Source organism: Canis aureus, chromosome 17 (assembly GCF_053574225.1).
Source record: "Canis aureus isolate CA01 chromosome 17, VMU_Caureus_v.1.0, whole genome shotgun sequence".
Classification (NCBI taxonomy): domain Eukaryota; kingdom Metazoa; phylum Chordata; class Mammalia; order Carnivora; family Canidae; genus Canis; species Canis aureus.
The window spans coordinates 53,853,912-53,874,222 of NC_135627.1; the positions used below are offsets into that span (position 1 = coordinate 53,853,912).

A 20,311-nucleotide genomic window follows, 5' to 3' on the forward strand; every position below is an offset into this window, starting at 1 on the left:
TTTTTTCTAGTACACTTGAATTTTTTAATACTAAAGGACCTCATGTTATAAAGGTAACCTCCTATCTACTCCTATTAACCTGTGGTGTGTAAAGTAGGTCATTTCTTAAATTTTGAAATAGCTGAAAAAAAGTGTGTGTGTGTAGTAACTATTTAGGAGACACTGTAAGTGAACTGTGTTCTCCAAGTAGAACATACAAGGAGAAGCAATCTTTAGTGAGATTCATTCCCATTTTTTAAAGCTTCAAATGGTATTATCATGCTTAAAGAGGGGACGTTTACTGCTGATCATCATGTGCTTTTGTTCATACCCTAAAATCATGGGGGACCTCACAACTTTGTCACACTGAGCAAAACAGAAACAGTTGTCAGAGTTTGACATGTTTTCCAAAAGAAGAAAAATCTGGTTGCCAACTACATATGGGTTCATTTTGGGTTCCTGGAACTGATAACACATCAACATGTCTTATGAAACTTGTGCATGGCATGTTATTACAGCTGTATATCATCAGAGAGAAAAAATAATTGGTTTTCCTTAGAGTATCTCTAAGTTGATGTCATATTCAATAACCCTGTAGTTGAAAAATCTATATATGATGGATGAAGTTTGGACTATCTTCAATTTAATTCCTCCTGTGCCAGCTTCTACAGGCCCTGGCATACTGTCATTTTGAGGTGAGTGCATGCATTATTTAAAAAATGCAACCAGGTGCTACTTCTGCCAGAATATCAACTATAGAAGAACAATTTGTCTCACATGTACAACAGCCTCATTCTTCACTCTTAACTGTGCCAAGGAAGAGCCAGTTTAAACTTGGAACCCCACGCCAGGGTCAGTGCCAAGGCGCAGCTTGTATCAATGCTGTGCATTACAGACTGAGGAGGACAGCTTCTCCTTCTCAAGAGCGAGGACTTTGGAGATAACTCTTAAACATACTTCTAAAGTGGGTTCCCAGACACATCATCAGCCTATCCTCATCAAGAACTCTTCCTTGTGAGAATAAGTACTCGTTCTCAATCTGCTCATGAGGACTCTCAAAAGAGACCATTTAGAGCTTTGTTTTTGGTCCAGACCAAAAAAAAACAAAACAAAACAACCAACCTAGATGTATTTTGTGGGGCAAATAAAGAATAAATTTTTCCTTTCTTTCCCCTTCCTTAGTGGCCAGGTTGTTTTATTTATCTTGGTTAAATGAATCCAAGCTTGGGCAGGGAAGCCTGGATTAGCATAGCAGTGGTAGTCCAGATGTCCCTATATCATCAACATTACAGGGCTGACCTCAGGATGAAGCTTCTCTTGAGTCTGGGGATCTGGCTTGATTTGGAACTTTTGGACTGGACACAACGTGGCCTTCAGTTGGAAGTGGTATGTCCAAAGTTTGGAATTCAGATTTGTAACATCTGAGATGCAAAATAATCTGTCTTCTTGTAATGAGTTTTATGTTGTACAACCAACTACTTTACATGATTACAGTATAGCAAAACCCTTTGGTTTTTATGTCCCTAATTTGAAGTTTAAGTATAATATGTTCTTGACAACGTTAAATATTATTTAAGATAAATAGATGAGGAAAACAATTTCCTTACCGATGAGCAGAGCTTCTTTCTCTGATTTTAAGCCTTGGCTTCTTTTTTCAATATTGTTTTCTCGGTCTTGGTTGACCAGTGCGACTGTCAATACATTGATTTCCTATGAAGTTAAAAACAGAAACCATATAGGAATGCATGTAGATTTTGTACATTTCAATAAAAGCCACCAGGTCTTTTCAACTCTAAAAAAAAAAAGGTCATCACTTCCATTTATAACTGAACATCAGCTTTTATAAGTAATTGATCTATGTGCCCAAAAATAGAAAGTAATACTAAAATTTAGCCTCCTGGCTGTTACTCCCAGAAAACCAAGTAACTATGCAAAAGTGGCAAATTTGGCATAAATTATCTTTTGTTCATGTTTTGATTAAACTCTGTTAGCAAAAAATATTTGATTATAGCTACTTTAACATGTTTTTATTTCAAATATAAAAAACTTCTCCCAAAACATGCACAAAACTGATTTATAATACTATGCTAGTAACTTGTATGAGTGTTTGGCGGAAATAGGGCCTATTGGGAAGGTGAGATAGGATTGTTATTAGAAGTGTTTACGTTGAATAAGTATATGTCCTTATACACAACTGTGAAAGGTAGATAAAGCGAAGGTTGAGAAATTCTTTTCTTTGGAAACTAAAAATGAAGAATTATACAACAAACCAATAATATGTGGAACACTGAAGTTGAACTATTTTTAGTTCTATGGTCTTTTTTTATTTAGAGTCAAAGAAAAATATTTGACTCCTATTCTCCCAGACCTGGTATTAGGGCTCAAAATGGAGAGTGAGATAACAGAAAATCAAATGTAATGATCAGAGACATACATATTTGGGATAGAATCATTAGGGTAGTTGAGTTTCAGAGGAAGATTTCTCACTGAAAGTTATCAAAGAAGGATGAGCATATTGAGCAAACAGTTGAGGATACTCTATCAGATGATACCACAAGGCTAGATGTTCTAGAGATTAGTAGTAGGGTGGGGCGAAGGAGAACTTAGAAGGTCTGGGCAAAAGGTTTGGCAGTTGTTATCAGGACTAGAACTGATTATAGGGATAGATATTGATCCAGTTAATACAAATAAAAATTGGTCAGATAAAGGACATCTAGGAAATAAAAAGCACAAACTCCATCTGAAGGCATTCAAATAAAAGAAAAAAATAACTTCAGTGTGTGTCAATCACAAAAGTTCTATGAGCTGAATTTAACATCTGGGGTAATTAAAAATTGCCAGGAATGAACACTCTTCTAAGAAATTGCAATCGGCAGTATTTGGTGAGCATTTTGGAGGTTTGTCTAAAGGTCAGACTTACCTGCTGAAGTTGGAGTAAGAAATGAAGATGGGTGTAAGATAAAGATAGATCAGAGGAAGATGCTGGTTGGCTAAGAGGGTACTAGTGAGGCCTGAGGCTGATGGTGGGCATATACCCATGAGACAGTTGTCAGGAAGGGTTTAAGGAATGGTCCATATAGTGAGGCTGGAGACAGCTGGACATAAAAGACCATTAGAGATGAAAGATGTTCTTATATATCTAAAAAGGGATCTTGGGGAGTGTTGTTGGTTGAACGTCTGCTTTTGGCTCAGGGTGTGATCCTGGGGTTGAGTCCCAGATCAGGCTCCCTGCAGCGAGCCTGCTTCGTCCTCTTCCTGTGTCTCTGCCTCTCTCTATGCCTCTCATAAATAAGTAAATAAAATGTTTTTTTAAAAAGGGCAGATTCTTGGGAACCACCCCAGAAGGAAAAACACAATTCAGAAGTTTAAAACCAAACAAACAGTGATTTATGTAGAGGAGCTCAGAAGAGGAGTTAGAGGAAAGGTATAGGAATTCCCACTGTAATTAAATAAAATAGGGATGTGTTTTAAGAGCTAGAAGAGGTCTAGGAGGAAAGAGATGGAAGATATTACCTAGAATGATGATAGTATCATTTAAGAGATAATGAACCTGAGGGGCGAATGGAAACAGTACCTCCCAAGAAAAGGTGATCTGTTCACAGTCTGGATGGTAATTGGAGCCAAATGAAATTACTGAGAAGAGTTTATCAGACATCAGGCCCACATTAACTGACAAAACTGAGTGGTGTCCTGGAGCCATCACCCAGTTGAGGATCCAGGTTTAGTAAGGGAGAAGGACCATGGAGGGAAGGCTGTTAGTACGTGAGGAACAGTCACAGGGGAAGAATAGACAGAGACGGCTCAAGGGTCTTATCAGGCACTTGTCCCATATTCAAAGCTGGAAGGGGACATTGAGCAGGTCACAACAAATTCTCCAGGGAGCCAGAAAGGGCTTACCACTGACTGTTACTTTGATAACGACTTAGGGTTGGGTAAATGGGGACGGAAAGAGAGATGAGTCCTGGAAAATATCTTAGAAATCGACTATTGCAGCATGTGCTCTGCTGACCACAAGCGATGTTCTCCTACATGGTCACTGTCAGTGACTGTGAAGCAGACACCCCTCTCTTTAAGGCTTTAACAGCAGTCCACGAGGCCAGGGCCCCAGTGGTAACTGTGGGTTCTGCCCGGGGTGGATATGGTGGTGCTTTTCTGCCTCCTTCCCCAGGGCCCAGAACTGTCTTGGGAAGTGGTACAGGGTCTAAAGAAGGCGGTCAGGCAGGCTCCAAGTAGTGTTGGAAGGTTGTAAGAAAATTCTCGTTTCCATTATAGTGCAAGGTGTGTCCAAGTGCACCGGGAGACCTGGGTCCACCAGGTCATTAGTGACATGGGCCAACCTGTGTCCACTCAAAAGCATTACTACTGACCAAGTGCCCTGGATCCTAAGCCAGTCGCAGGCTTGGTGATACCAAGGTGCAGACTTGGAGGTTCTGGCAAGATGGCAACATAGGAAGACTCTGAACTTCCCTCCTCCAGGGAACACCCCACATTATACTTATTGATAGAACAATTCCTCCTGAAGAACAACTAAGGCCTGACTGAACAGCTTCTACATAACAAGAGAGAGAATGGGAAGAGAGAGCAGTGAGAGGGTAAAGAAGGGAGCGCCTACCCCCATGCTGTGACTGGCAGTGGGTAGGGAAAGAACTGAAGGACCTGGAACTGATTCCTCACAAATTGGACACAGAAAAAAAGCCATTGCTTAAAAAGAGTGACTAGCATATAAAAGAGCCAGCCCTTGAACTCCACCAAATGGTGGAAGAGCTATGGGAACACTCTCTGGGTCCCAGAGACTGGAGAACAAGATGGTTTCCGCTCCCCCCTCCACCTTAAAAGCAGAGACCAGAATCTAGTCTGGCCACCTCAGCAAGTCCCAGGACCCCTGGGCAAACACCAGCCTCAGATGCACTGGGGCACAGAAAAAAGCCATGGTTTATTTTTTTATTTTATTTTTATTTTAATTTTTTTTTAAATTTATTTATGATAGGCACACAGCGAGAGACACAGGCAGAGGAAGAAGCAGGCTCCATGCACCGGGAGCCTGACGTGGGATTCGATCCCGGGTCTCCAGGATCGCGCCCTGGGCCAAAGGCAGGCGCTAAACCGCTGTGCCACCCAGGGATCCCAAAAGCCATGGTTTAAAAATAGCAACTAGCCTATAGAAAATCCAGCTCTAGAACTCTGCCAAATGGTAGGGGTAGTTGCTGGAGTGCTCTGTGGGTAGGAGGGGCTGATAAACACCATCTAGTCTCACTACCCATCCCACACACCTTGAAAGCACTGAATGATGCAAAGTCCAAGTGGCCTCACTGGCCTACTACCTCCGTGAGCTCTGGATCCCGAGCCCACACCAGTACCAGCCAGCCCACCAAGGCAGCCACAGGGCGCTGCACACTAGAACACGTTTAGTTAGCATTCACCACAGCCCTAGCCTTCATGCCAAGGCTGCAACAGAAAGCACCAGAACACTCAAAACCCCCACCACTTTGGCTTCAGATGGCTTGCTAGGGCACCTCCGATGTAGAGTGTTATAGAACCTTTCGTCTGACATCTGCTTGAGCTCCAACTGCCCTGCCAGGGCCCTCAGCCCATGCCTGTATCTGTTCCAGTCATCACATCAGGGCACCCCTGTAGAGAGCACCACAAAACACTGCTACCCAAACTGGCTTTGGCTCCAGTTGCCTGGCCAGGGAGCCCCCTGCAATAAGTCCCCAGAGACATCCCAGTTGGCACCTAATTTAGGTACAGCCGTCATCCTGGGGTTGCCCTCAGTGTGGAGAGCTCCAGGACAAACTGGCTCGCACCTGCTTCAGCCGGCCTGCCAGGGGATATTTTGTGTAGTCAGTTCAGGGACCACACTATCCTGTGTCCAGTTTAGCTTTTGCTGTCCTGTCAGGGTGCCCCCTGCACAGAATGCCTGGAAAACCTATTGGCCTATACCCTGCCTCAACTCCATCTACTCCTTCAGCACATCTTCTGTGCTGAGAGTCCTGGAACATCCCAGTTTACATTCACTTGAGCTTCAGCTAGCCTGCCAATGTGCCCTCTGTGCCAGGTCCCCCTGGCCTGCACCTGCACTTTAGTTTCAGCTATTCTATCTGGGCATTCTCTGTGTAGACAACTCAGAGAACTCCCAGCAAGCACACTGCTTTGGCTCCAGCCACCCTGCCAGGATACCACTTGCACAGAGTTCCCTGAATACCTTAGATTGTGCTCATTTCAGCTTAAGCTGTCCAGTCAGGGTGCCCCCTATGTGGAAAGCCCTCGAACCCATAGCCTGTGCCAGCCACAGCTCAAGCCAACCAGCAAACATCACCAAGGACACAGAGGATAACCATATACAAGATGATTCCTTCAAGTTTAGGAGAAGTAACTGTTCATCTAATCCACAGAAACAGAAAGTTAAGCAAAATGGGGAGATGGAGGAATGTGCTCCAAGATAAACAACAGTACAAAGCCTCACAAAAAGAACTAACTGAAATGGAGATAAGCAATATGCCTGATAAGGAGTTTAAAGTAATGAACATAAAAATGGTCACTGGGCTAGAGAGAAGAGTAGAAAAATCCAGTGAGGCCTTCAATAAAGAGATAGAAATGAAACTATAACAAAGAACCAATCAGAATCGAAGAACACAATAACTAATAAAATGGTAGATGGAATCAACAGTAGATTATCAGATGCAGGAGAATGTATCAGTGATTTGAAAGGGTAATGGAAAGCACACAAGCTGAAGAGCAAAAGAGGATAAAAATTTTAAAAATCCAGTAGGTTAAGGGATCACAACATGGAGCAAACAAACATTTGCATTCTAGGAGTCCCTGCAGGAGAGAGAGAGAGAAGGGGGTAGAAATAATAGCCAAAAATTTCCCTAACCTAGGGAAGGAAACAGACATCTAGGTCCAAGAAGCATAGTGCATTTCAAATAAGATGAACTCCAGGAGCTCCACACCCTGACACATAATGTCAAAGGTAAAGAGAATTTTAAAACAGCAAGAGAAAAGCAAAAGTTACCTACAAAGGAAAACATGCAAAGACTGTCAGCTAAATTTTTTTGTTTGTTTGTTTGTTTGTTTTTTGCAGACTTTGCAGGCCCGAATGCAGGGGTGTGGTATATTGAAAGTGCTGAAAGGGAAAAACCTGCAACTAAAAATACTCTACCTGGCAAGATTATGATTCAGATTTGAAAGAGAGAGAGAGAGAGAGAGAGAGAGAAATAGAGTTTCCTAGACAAAAGATAAGGGAATTTATCACCACTAAGTGAACCTTACAAGAAATATTAAAGGGACTTCTTTAAGTGGAAAAGAAATGGTCATATGAGATGTAATAAAATACAAATAAAAAGATATATGACAAGATATACATAAAATATGGAGAAGGGAGTAAAACAGGAAGCAAAGTGGGAAAAAATTTTTTTTCTTTTCTTTAAGAATGGGCCTGAACTTAAATGACCATCAGATTAATATAGACTGCTAGTTACTTAGGACATTATATATAAACCTCTTGGTTACCACAAGCCCAAAACCTGTAAGAGATATACAAAAAATAGAGAGAAGCCAAACAACACTATAGAAACTAATCAATCACAAAAAGACCAAGAGAATAAACAGAAGAGCTACAAAAACAACCAGAAAACAAACAACAAGGTGACAAGTACGTATCTGTCAATTAATGTCAATGGCCTAAATGTTCCAATAAAAAGCACAGCGTGGTACAATGTATAAAAAAATCAAGACCACCTATATGCTGTCTATAAGAGACTTACCTCCTACCTACAGAAGATAGGAACACATATAGAATGGAAGTGAAGGGGATAGAAAAACATTTACCATGCAAATCAAAGCAAAAAACCCCCAACAGAACTGGGGCAACAATAGACAATAGACTTTAAAACAAAGACTTTTCACAAGAGACAAGGGCATTCCATAATGATAAAGAGATCCATGCAACAAGAGACTATAACAGTTGTAAATATCTACACACCCAACACTGGGGCACCTAAATACATAAAGCAATGTTAGTGAACATAAAGAGAGACACTGATGGTAATACAATAATAGTAGGGGACTTTAACACCCCACTCACATCAATGGATATTATCCAGGCAGAAAAACCAATAAAGATCAGTGTCATTGAATGTTACCTAAGACCAGATGGACATAATAATATATACAGAATATCATCCAAAAACAAGAGAATATGCATTTTTGGGGCACCTGGGTGGCTCAGTTAAGTGTCTGCCTTTGGCTTGGGTCATGATCTTGGAGTTCCAGGATTGAGCCCTGTGTTGGGCTCCCTGCTCAGCAGGGAAAAGCTCAACCTGCTTCTCCCCTCCCTCTGCTTCTCTGCATAGCTCATGCTTGCTTTCTCTCTCTCTCTCTCTCTTTTTCTCATTCCCTCTCAAATACAATATTTTTTTTCTCAAATACAATCTTAAAAATTCAAAAACAAGAGAACACATTCTTTTCCTTAAGTGCACAAGCAGTATTCTCCAAAATAGATTTTGTTAGGTCACAAACAAGTCTCAACAAATTTAAGATTAAAGTCATACTCTGAATCTTTTCTGACAACAATAGTATGCAATTGGAAATAAATCACAAGAAAAACCCTGGGGAAAACATAAACACATGGAAGCTAAACAACAGGGTAATAAACAACCAATGGGTCAGTGAAGCAATCAAAGAAGAAATAAAAAATTACATAGAGACAAGTAAAAATGAAAACACAGTAGTCTAAAATCTTTGGGATGCATTGAAAAACAGTTCTAAGAAGGAAACAGTGTACAGGCTGGCCTCTAGAAACAAGAAAAAACTCAAACAATCTGACCTTATGTCTAAAGAAATTAGAAAAAAGAACAAAGCCCAACGTGAGTAGAGGTAAGGACATAATAAAGATCAGGGCAGAAATAAATAACACAGAGACTAAACTTAATGAATGAATGAAACCAAGAGCTGTTTTTTTTTTTTTGAAAAGATAAAATTGATAAACCCTTAGCCAGACTCATCAAGAAAAAAAAGAGGGGCTTCTGGGTGTCTCAGTTGGTTAAATGTCTGCCTTCAGCTCAGATCATGATCCCAGTGTCCGGGAATTGAGCCCCACATTGGACTCCCTGCTCAGCAGGAGAGTTTGCTGCTTTCTCTCTCTGTACTGCCTCCTTCACTCACTCTCCTTCTCAAATAAATAAAATCTTTTAAAAAAGAGATAAAAAGGACCCAAATAAGTAAAATCCATGAGAGAGAAGAAAAATCTTCCATCACAGAGATAAAAAGGCAATGAAGAGAATACTGTGAAAAATTATATGCCAACAAATTGGACAACCTAGAAAAAATGGATAATTTCTAGAAACAATATCTTCTAAGACCGAACCAAGAAGAAATAGAAAATGTGAACAGACCAATTACTAGTAACAAAATTGAATTGGGAATCAAGAAACTACCAAAAAGTAGAGGACTAGCAGCAGATGGACTCATAGATGAATTCTGCCAAACATTTAAGTAAGAGTTAATATATATTCTCCTGAAACTATTCCATAAAATCAAAAGAGGAAGGAAAGCTTCCAAATGTATTCTCTGAGGCCAGCATTACCCTGGTATCCAAACCAAACAAGGATACCGCAGAAAAGAAAGCTACAGACTAGTACTTGATGGACATAGACGCAAAATCCTCAAGAAAGTACCATGTTCAAAAATACATTTAAAAAATCACTAATAACAGTCAAATGGGGTTTACTTTGGGGATGCAAGGATGGTTCAATATTCACAAATCAGCCACATTAACAAAAGATAAAAATTACAGTATCCTAGTAAAAGCAAAAAAGCATTTGACAAGCTTCAAATTTCATGATAAAAATTCTCAACAAAGTGGGTTTAGAGGGAACATACCTCAATAAAGTAAAGAGCATTTATGAAAAACCCATAGTTGGGGCATTTGGGTGGCTCATTTGGTTAAGCATCCAACTCTTCAGCTCAGGTGTGATCTCAGGATCAGGAGATGGAGCCCTGAGTCAGATTCTGTGCTCAGTAGGGAGTACGCTTGAGCTTCTCCCTTTCCTTCTATCCCTTCCCCTGTGCACATGCTCTTTCTCTCTCTCTCTCAAACAAACAAACAAACAAACAAACAAACAAACCCATAGCTAAAGTCATACTCGGGGAGAAACAGAGTTTTTCCTTTAAGATCAGGAACAAGACATGGATGTCCACTTTCTCCACTTTTATTCAACACAGTTCTAGCCACAGGAGTCAGTGAAGAAATAGAAATAGGCATCCATATTGGTAAAGAAGTTAAACTGTTACTGCAGATGATGTACTACTACACAGAAAATCTTTAAGATTCTACTGAAACACTGCTAGAAGTAATAAACGAATTCAGTTAACTGAGAGAATACAAAAATAATACCCCCAAATCAGTAGCATCTCTATATACTAACAAAGTAGCAGAAGAAGAAATAAGAAAACAACTCCATTTACAATTGTGCCAAAAAGAATAAAATACCTAATAAAAAACTTAACCAAGAAGGTGAAAGACCTATCCTCTGAAAACTAAAATATTGATGAAAAAAATGAAGATGACATAAACAAATGGAAATATATTCCATGTTTTTGATTTAGAAGAATAATTTTTAAATGTCCATATTACCCAATGCACTCTACAGACTTAGTGCAATATCCAACAGCATTTTTTTTTTTTTTACAAAACTAGAACAAATACTCATAACGTGTATGGAACCAAGAAGATCTGGAATAGCCAAGTCAGTCTTAAGAAGGAAAAAGCTAGACACTTTATAATTCCAGATTTCAGACTATACAACAAACCTACAGTTTTCAAAATTGTACTGGCACAAAAACACATAGAGATCAAGGGAACAGAATACAGAGCCCCCAAATAAACCCATATTTACATGGTAAATTAATCTATGACAAAGGAGGCATGAATATACAGTGGAGAAAAAAAGTCTCTTCAATAAATGGTGTTGGGAAAACTGAACCACTTTCTAACACAACACACACAAAATAAACTCACAATGAACTAAAGACCTAAACGTGAGACCTGAAATCTAAAATGTAAAAATTCTAGAAGAAAACACAGGCAATAATTTCTCAGACATCAGCCTTAGCAACATTTTTATAGCTATGTCTCTCATGGCAAGTGAAGCAAAAGCAAAAATAAACTATTGGGACTATGTCAAAATAAAAATGCTTCACTGAACAGTGAAGGAAACCATCAACAAAACAAAACAGGTAACCTACTGAATGGGAGAAGATACTTGCAAATTATATATCCAGTAAAGGCCTAATATCCCAAATATGTAAAGAACTTATACAACTCAATGCCAAAAACCTTCTAAAGAATCATATTTAAAAATTAGCAGAGGATCTGAATAGATGCCTCAGATGTCTTTCCAAAGAAGACATACAGATGGTCAATACACATGAAAAGATGCTCAGTATCACTTATCATCAGAGAAATGCAAATTAAAACCACAATGAGATATCACCTCACACCTGTGAGAATGGCTAAGATCAAAAACACAAGAAGCAACAAGTGTTGGTGAGGATATGGAGAAAAAGGAACCCTCATGTACCATTGGTGGAAAGGCAAATTGGTACAGTCACTGTGGAAAACAATACAGAGATTCCTCAAATAATTAAAAATAGAAGGATCTCCACAGAAGATGGTGGAATAGGACAATCCTAAGCTCATCTTGTCCCACTGAACAACTAGGTAACACATCGGTATAAATAACCTGAAAAATGACCTGAAGACTGGCAGGACAGACTCTCCACCACTAAATGTAAAGAGGAGGCTGATTGAAGAGGCAAGAAAAGACAGAGACATGGTTGGGAGTTACATGGACCCACAAGACTGTATGCAGGAGGGATGGAGGGACACCGTGGGTGTGAAGAGGGAGAGAAGAAGACTATTACACCAGGTACCTCAGGCACAGGGAACTCACACAGGAAAGATAAATCCTTGCAATATGGCTTTGGAAACCAGAGGGACGTAATTTCAGGAGTTCTTACAATCAGAAGGACCTAACACTTGGAACTGTAAAAGTCAGCAGGTTCTTCTCTGAGAGAGGAAGGTTAGAGGAAATGGAGCCCAAGCCCTAAAAGAGACAGCACAAACACAAACACAGCCCATCAGCATGAAATCCTGCACAGAAGCAGCATTTTGCAAACTGCCTGGGGTATATCAGAGAAAGAGATTTATTTAATAATCTCAGAGCATGTGTTGGAGGGCCAGGGATTGTTGGGAGACTTCTCCAGGAATAAAGGAGCTGTAAAGTACCATTGCCCCTCCTCTCCCCCCAACACAGACACCTGTGGGAACCAGCAGCATTCCAAACTCTCCACCTAACTTATTAACAGTGAGCCCCACCTCATGTTCTCCTGTGGACATGCCCCCTCTAGCCAGGCCTCTGCTCCAGGTCTCCTCCCACAAGCAGACCTGGGCATACCTTATAAATACTGCCTTCCCTGCACCTGCTGCTTTCTGCCCATCTGCCTCTTCCAACCTGCCTGCATCCATCCAGGCAGCTGCAGGTCTCAGCCCTGCAGCAGGAGTTTTATAAAGCAGGTCCACTTTACATCTCACAGTAGACCCACACATTTGCTAATACTACATGCCCCACCCCTAAATTATCCTGCAGACATGCCCTTCACAATATACCCTTGGTCAGAGTCCATTCAAAGTGCAGTGTGCAAGCACTCCTAGCAGGGGCCAGCACCACTCCAAAGTGACTCCTGCCCAGGGGGTGAGTGGAGGATAACTACATAAAGCAGTCCAACTACACCCCCAGCAGTAGTTGGGTATGACTGCAGGCTCCAGGCGCCACCCACCAATGAAAGCTTCTCAGGGAAAGCACCCTGCAGTGCTACTGTATCTCTAGCAAATGCTGGTCTGATTCAAATCACATCCAGGGCAGGTCCAGATAAAATCTTTAAAAAAAAAAAAAAAGAAAATTTATTTGAAGAATAAATAACATAGGGACCAACCCTGCTCACAACAGGTAACAACATAGGGACCAAACCCTGCTCACAACAGGCAAAGACAGCCATTGCGGGTGACGAGACTGAAGGCAGAATGCAGCGCTGGCACAACAGTGGAGTGTGCACAACACACATAGGAGATACCCCTGAAACTCGAGGTTCTGGTGAAGAAGGGGCATTGCCTTCAAGGCACTACAGGACATCTTCATAAGGCCACTACTTTCAAGAGTAGTAGTTGTAGATGACATTCCTAGCACACAGAAACAGAGAGTCAGAAGAAATGAGAAAACAGAGGAATATGTCCCAAATGAAAACAGCATGACATCAGGAGAGCTAAATGAAGTAACATGCCCCATAGAGAATTTAAAGTAAAGGTCATAGACTGGAGGAATGAGTGGAGGGACCTCAGTGAGACCCTTACCAAAGAGACAGTAAATATTAAAAAGAACCAACTAGAGATGAAGAACTCAATAACTGAAATTAAAAATACTCTATTTGGGGAGTGCCTGGGTGGCTCAGTCAGTTAAGCGCCTGATTTGATTTTGGCTTAGATCATGATTTCAGGGTCATGAGATTGAGCCCCATTTGGGCTCCATGCTGGGTGAGAGCCTGCTTAAGGTTCTCACTCCTTCCTCTGTACCCCAACTCCCAAAATACAATAGATGGAGTAGGTAGTATAATAGAAGAAACTGAAAAATGGATCAGCAACCTGGAGGACAGAGTCATAGAAAACAAGTTGAATGGGAGAGAGAGAAATAAATAAATGCAAATGGACTAAGGGAACCCAGCAACACCATCAAGCATAATAACATTCTCAATAGAGGGATCCCAAAAGAAGAAAAGAAAGAAAAGGGGGCAGAAAATTTATTTGAGGGCAGCCAGGGTGACTCAGCGGTTTAGCACCACCATCAGCCGAGGGTGTGATCCTGGAGACCTGGGATTGAGTCCCACATCAGGCTCCCTACATGGAGCCTGCTTCTCCCTGTGCCTGTGTCTCTGCCTCTGCCTCTCTCTCTCTCTCTCTCTCTGTGTGTGTATGTGTGCCTCTCATGAATAAATAAATAAAATCTTTAAAAAAAATTTATTTGAAGAAATAATAGCTGAAAACTTCTCAAATCTGGAGAAGGAAACAAAAATCCAGATCCAGGAGTCAAAGAGACAAAAATCTAGGACTAGACAGCTTCACAGATGAATTCTAGCAAATATTTAAAGAAGAGTTAATATCTATTCTTATCAAACTATTTCAAAAAAAAAAAAAAAAAGGATGGAGAGCTTCCAAATTTACTTTGGGAGGGCAGAATTGCCGTGATACCAAAACCAGGTAAAGACAAAAAGAACTACAGGCCAGTATCCCTGTTGAACATAGATGCAAAATCCTCAACAAAATATTAGCAAAGCGAATCCAGTGATACATTAAAAAATCATTCACCAAGATCAAGTGGACTTATTCCTGTGGCTCAATATTCACAAATAAATGTGATAAATCAGTCAGAGAAAGATAGAAATCTAGTGTCATTTTCAATAGATGCAAAAAAAGCACTTGACAAAGTACAACATCCATTCATGATAAAAGCCTTCAACTAGCGGGTTCAGAGGGAACATACCTCAATATAATAAAGGCCACATATGAAAAGCCCACAGCTAACATCATATTCAATGGTGAAAAACAGAGCTTTTCCCCAAAGATCAGGAACAGGAAAAGAATGTCCACTTTCACTGCTTTTATTAAACATAGTATTGGGAAGTTCTAGCCACAGCAATCACATAAGAAAAAAGAAAGAAAAGGCATCTAAATGGAGTAAGGAAGAAGTAAAACTTATACTATTTGCAGATAACATGGTAGTTTATACAGGAAATACTAAAGACTTAAAAAAAAAAAAAACTACCAGAAGTGATAAATGAAATAAGATCGCAAGATACCAAATCTATATGTAGAAATACCTTGCATTTCTATACACTAATAATGAAGCAGCAGAAAGAGAAATTAAGAAAACAGTCCCATTTACAATTGTGCCAAAAAGAATAAAATACCTAGAAATAAGCTTAATGAAGGAGGTGAAAGACTTGTAATCAGAAAAGTATAAAACACCGATGAGGGACGCCTGGGTGGCTTAGTGGTTGAGTGCCTGCCTTTGGCTCAGGGCGTGATCCCGGAGTCCCTGGATCGAGTCCCACATTGAGCTCCCTGCATGGAGCCTGCTTCTCCGTCTGCCTATGTCTCTGCTTCTCTCTCGGTGTCTCTCATGAATAAATAAATAAAATCTTAAGAAAAAAAACACTGATGAAAGTAATTGAAGATGATATAAATGTACATCCCATGCTCATGGGTTGGAATAACACATATTGCTAAAATGTCCATACTACACAAAGCAATCTACAGATTTAATGCAATCTCTACCAAAATACCAACAGCATTTTTCATAGAACTAAAAGAATCCTAAAATTTGTATAGAACCATGAAAGACCCTGAATAGTGATAGCAACTTGAAAAAAAGGAACAAAACTAGAGGTATCACGATCCCAGATTTTAACATATACTACAAAGCTATAGTAATCAAAGCAGTATGGTACTGGCACAATAAACCCAGTTATATGGTCTTTCTTTGATAAAGCAGGAACGAATATCTTTTCTTTGATAAAGTAGGAACGAATATCCAATGGGAAAAATTCTCTTCAACAAATGGTACTGGGAAAACTGGTCAGCTACATGCAAAAGAATGAAACTGGACCACTTTCTAACACCACACACAAAAATAAACGCTAAATGAATTAAAGACCTAACTGAACCTGATACCATAAAAATCCTAGGAGAACATATAGTAGTGCCTCTGACATTGACCATAGCAACATTTTCCTAGATATGTCTCCTGAGGCAAGGGAAACAAAAGGAAAAATGTGGGACCACATCAAAATTAAATGCTTCTGCATAGCAAAGAGAAACAACAAAACTAAAAGGCAACATACTGAAGGGAGAAGATATTTGCCAAGGATGTATCTGATAAAGGGTTAGTACCCCCCCCCAAAAAAAGGGTTAGTACCCAAAATATATAAAGAACTTCTACAACTCAACACTAAAAAGACAATTAATCCAATTAAAAAATGGGCAGAAGACATGAATAGACACTTCTCCAAAGAAGACATCCAGATGGCCAATAGACACATGAAAAGTTGCTCAACATCACTCAGCATCAGGGAAATGCAAATCAAAACTACAATGAGATTACCTCACACCTGTCAGAATGACTAAAATAAAAAAACACAAGAAACAACAAATGTTGGTGAGGATGTGGAGATAAAGGGACCCTCTTGCACTGATGACCCAAATGCAAACTGGTGCAGGCACTATGGAAAACAGTATGGAGGTTTCTCAAAAGTTAAAAAGGAACTACCTTATGATCCAGAAATCATGCTACTGAGTATTTACCCACAAAACCCAGAAAAACACTAATTCAAATGAATTAATGAAGCCCTGTGTTTATTGCAGCATTATTTACAATAGCCAAGATATGGAAACTGCCCAGGTGTCCATCAATAGATGAATGGATAATGAACAAGTGATATGTATGTGTGTGTGTGTATATATATGTGTGTGTGTATATATATATATATATATATATATATATATATATATAAAGTGATACATGTAATATATATAATGATATGTGTATATATATATAATGGAATATTATTCAGCCATAAAAAGAATGAAATCTTGCCATTTGCAGCAACATGGATGAAACTAGACAGTATCATACTAAGCAACATAAGTCAGACAAAGACAAACACCGTATGATTTCACTCTGTGGAATTCAAGAAACAAAAGAAAGGAGCAAAGGAAAAGAGAGAGACAAACCAGCCAAGAAATAGACTCTTAACTACAGAGAACAAACTGTTGGTCACCAGAGGGGAGGTAGGTGGGGGATGGGTGAAATAGGTTAATGAGGATTAAGGAGGGCACTTGTCATGACGAGCGAAGGGTGACATATGGAAGTGCTGAATCACTATATTGTACACCTTAAACTGATAGAACACTGGAATTAAAATTTAAAAAGTGAGATAAAATATAAATCAATTAATTAAAACAAAAACAAAGTAGTATATACGTAGCATCTGTTCCCTCACTCCATGTGCCTTCAAGTCAAAATTATCCAATGTTTGTCACAAGAGCTCCATCCTCATGACTGGTTAAGGTGAAGGGAATACAGAGAGAATGTGGACCTAACTAATTTCCCAAGCCACACCTTTGCTGCATTTCTGCTAAGCCTATTTTTCTTTTCAGCCATCTGATAAATATTTATGCTGCATACATATACTACATGCCTACTGTATGCCAAGTAATGCTAACTTGTTAAGGATACAGAGTCCAAGCAAAAAAAAAAAAAAAGGATACGGAGTCCAGAGTGGCTTGCCCTGGGGTCAACAAGCAATTCTTTTATGAAAGATCTGTAAGAAAGTTTGCAGGCAATGCCAGTAGATGAAGCTGGAGAAGTAGGAGTTTGGATTTTATTTGGAAAGCTCAAGTATTGAGGAGTGTTCAGCACAAGAGTTACATGAGTGGTTCCACATATTAGGATATCGGTTTGGAGGCAAATGAAATTAGAGTCAGGGATGCCAGGCTGGAGTCTACTGCAAATAGTCTATTATTATTTATGATAAGGGTTCAAAAGTCAGTCAAAGAGTGCAAATGTAAGAGATATTTAAGAGGCAGAACTAAAAAAAAAAATACCAAAAACCATCTGGTGACCTGGTGGATGAGGTAAATGTTGAGGATGAGTAAATAAGTGCCTTGGCAAATAGGGAAATAAAGAAGCAAGTATGAGAGATGATGCATCCAGCTTTGGAAATGTTGAACTTAAGCTTTCTTCTTTTTTTTTTTAAGATTTTATTTATTTATTCATGAGCGGCACAGAGAGAGAGAGAAAGAGGCAGAGACACAGGCAGAGGGAGAAGCAGGCTCCATGCAGGGAGCCTGATGTGGGACTTGATCCCGGGTCTCCAGGATCAGGCCCTGGGCTGAAGGCGGCGCTAAACTGCTGAGCCACCTGGGCTGCCCCTGAACTTAAGCTTTCTATGACATCTTGTCACGATATTTCAGAGAAAGTAGGATATAAAGGTTTTTGAACTTAGAAGCAAGGCCCTGACCATGCTTTTTATGGGCCAGTTCTCAGGTTTGTGTTTACAGCCAGCAACCCTGATATCTGCTTCCGGGACAAAGAAAAGGCTTGCTTACTACTTGATATAAAAGAAGTGGATTCCCCCAAAGCTCAGTGTTCCTCTCCGGTCACATTACCCATCTCATGTGCTTCCATCTGGGCACCTCTGTTGGGGGATGATCTGGTGAAGCTGGGATGGCTGTTTGGAAGCACCCGATAAAACCTCCAACAGGCACTCACCAGAACCTACTCTCAGAATGACCTAGTACATTAGGGACAAACTGACCATAATATTAAACACAAAGAGAGCGCATTTCAAGAATATGATTTCAAGGATGTCAGAGGATATAAGCAGTGAATGCTTCATCTCTAACTCTGGAGAAAACAGGAAGTCTCTGTCTTAGCTTGGGAATTTCATATTTTCTCTGTAGGATGTTCCAACTTATCTATTTAGTTATCAGGGACACACACTTTTTTTTTTTTTTTTTTTTTTGCTGAGACTCCAGATCCTAAGTTAGAAAGGCTTTTTGTCCCTTTCTTAAAAACAACACTGCCCTTATGAGTCCTCATCTCAAATTTCTGGAAAATGCAAGGAACTTTAATCCAAATGGGAAAGTTTCATCGTTAGAAACATAAAAATATGAAGACTCTTTTTATTTTATTACATTAAAATCCTTTACCCTGATGATGTGATAAAACCCTGGAGAGTTGTGTGTCTACTAGATGTTCTGGAGAAGGTGGGTTAGATGCCCGGAGACTGCAAACTGGATGTGGATAAGAGGGGATGGGATTGCAAGGCCAAACTGTTAATAGTATATCAAGTGTACAGGAGGAAGGAACATTAGGATGGGGATCAAAAGTTTCTTCATAGTGAGATCAATAGGATTATGACATAGTATTCCAAGGGAAGTGGCGGGAACACCATTCACTTGACACGGTAAAAAGCACTCCAGACTAGAAAATGCTTGAGCGGTGACCGTTCTGCCCTTGGCAAGAGGATGGACAAGATTATCTGAGAAATCTTTTCTCAGCCCACCTTTTAACTCTAGAAGGAATCATTAAAGAGTTGGAAGAAGAGGTTTCAATAACTGGAAACTAGATATCATGGACTTTTTCAAAGACTTCTTCAAGAGTCAGCTACTTGAAGGCAGAAATTTCCCCTCTGAGAGTCCTTATCGGTTACCTTGAGAGATGACCAAGGTAATTTACCCATTTAGCAAAGCTCTTCCTCAATAATTTACTGCGACCTAGAATTGCCTGTGTTGTTTTGTTTTTGTTCCCATCCATCCGCCAAGCCCCTAAGAACCGAGAACGTGGCTTCCCAGCTTCCTAGACTCCTCTGGTTATTCCTTTCATTTCACTATTCCCATGACCTCTGTAACTTCAGTGCTATTTCCTTTCTACTACAAAGCTTCTTGAATATTTGAGGGCACTGTGTTTACTGCCTTCCCATCTGAAATCTCAGCTTTCCCATCAATCACCCCATTAGCTGTCCTTTGAAAGATTTTCAGTGACTCTGTTTTCTCAGTCTCTTACCATGTGATATTTGACAACGTTGACATCAGCGTCTCTTAAATCATCTGTCTCACTTACTCCTGTTACCTAAAAGGTCCTGGTCTTTTTCCTCCTAAATTTTGTTTAGTTTCCACTGGCTTTTAATTCCCTCTGCTGGCCCACGACACATGGAGAAGAAGGGGAAGGAGGTTACTTTGTTCTTCCGCTTATAGTCTAACTTTGGTACTTGCCAGAGTTCACTCACCACTCTTTCTTCTGTAGTCCCTTTTACCAGAGGTCCTTCATTCTCATGGGTTCAACCATCATCGCACTTAACTCTTTACTTTCTGTTCCTTGTCATCAGCTGACCACTGGGGTTGTCTGCTTGGATTTACCACTGCCCAGTTTGAGTTCAAAGTGAGAGGTGACCATGAGGTGGTGCAAGACACACCACATACATGAGTTTTAGCCTTGATTCTTCAACCAACAACTGTTTGACTTTGGGGGAAGTTACTCAACCTCCTCAAGTCTTAGATCACTTGTCTACAAAGGAGGGTACTGGGTGGAGCCAGTCACCTCTGGATAATGTCCCATGGAGCCCCATCAGCTCTACAGAGGTGGTGTGGAAGGTTCAAAGAGCAGATCTCTAGATTTCCCACTCCTTTACTGCTTTCTTCTGTTTTAGAATACCAGGACTT

General features: G+C 40.2%; 1 protein-coding gene and 1 long non-coding RNA gene across 25 annotated transcripts in view; one reads left to right on the forward strand and one right to left on the reverse strand.

Moving 5' to 3' along the window:
• The window catches only part of LOC144288011 (uncharacterized), an 88,565-nt gene that overhangs the window by 64,311 nt on the left and 3,943 nt on the right, over positions 1-20,311 (forward strand). The window lies entirely within an intron of this gene.
• Positions 1-20,311, reverse strand: part of ENOX1 (ecto-NOX disulfide-thiol exchanger 1) — a 550,271-nt gene that overhangs the window by 21,120 nt on the left and 508,840 nt on the right. For all 10 annotated transcript variants that reach the window (XM_077855557.1, XM_077855564.1, XM_077855555.1 and 7 more), the window contains one exon: positions 1,587-1,689. In XM_077855557.1, coding sequence (XP_077711683.1) covers positions 1,587-1,689 — 103 coding nt within the window. The remainder of the gene's footprint in view (positions 1-1,586; positions 1,690-20,311) is intronic.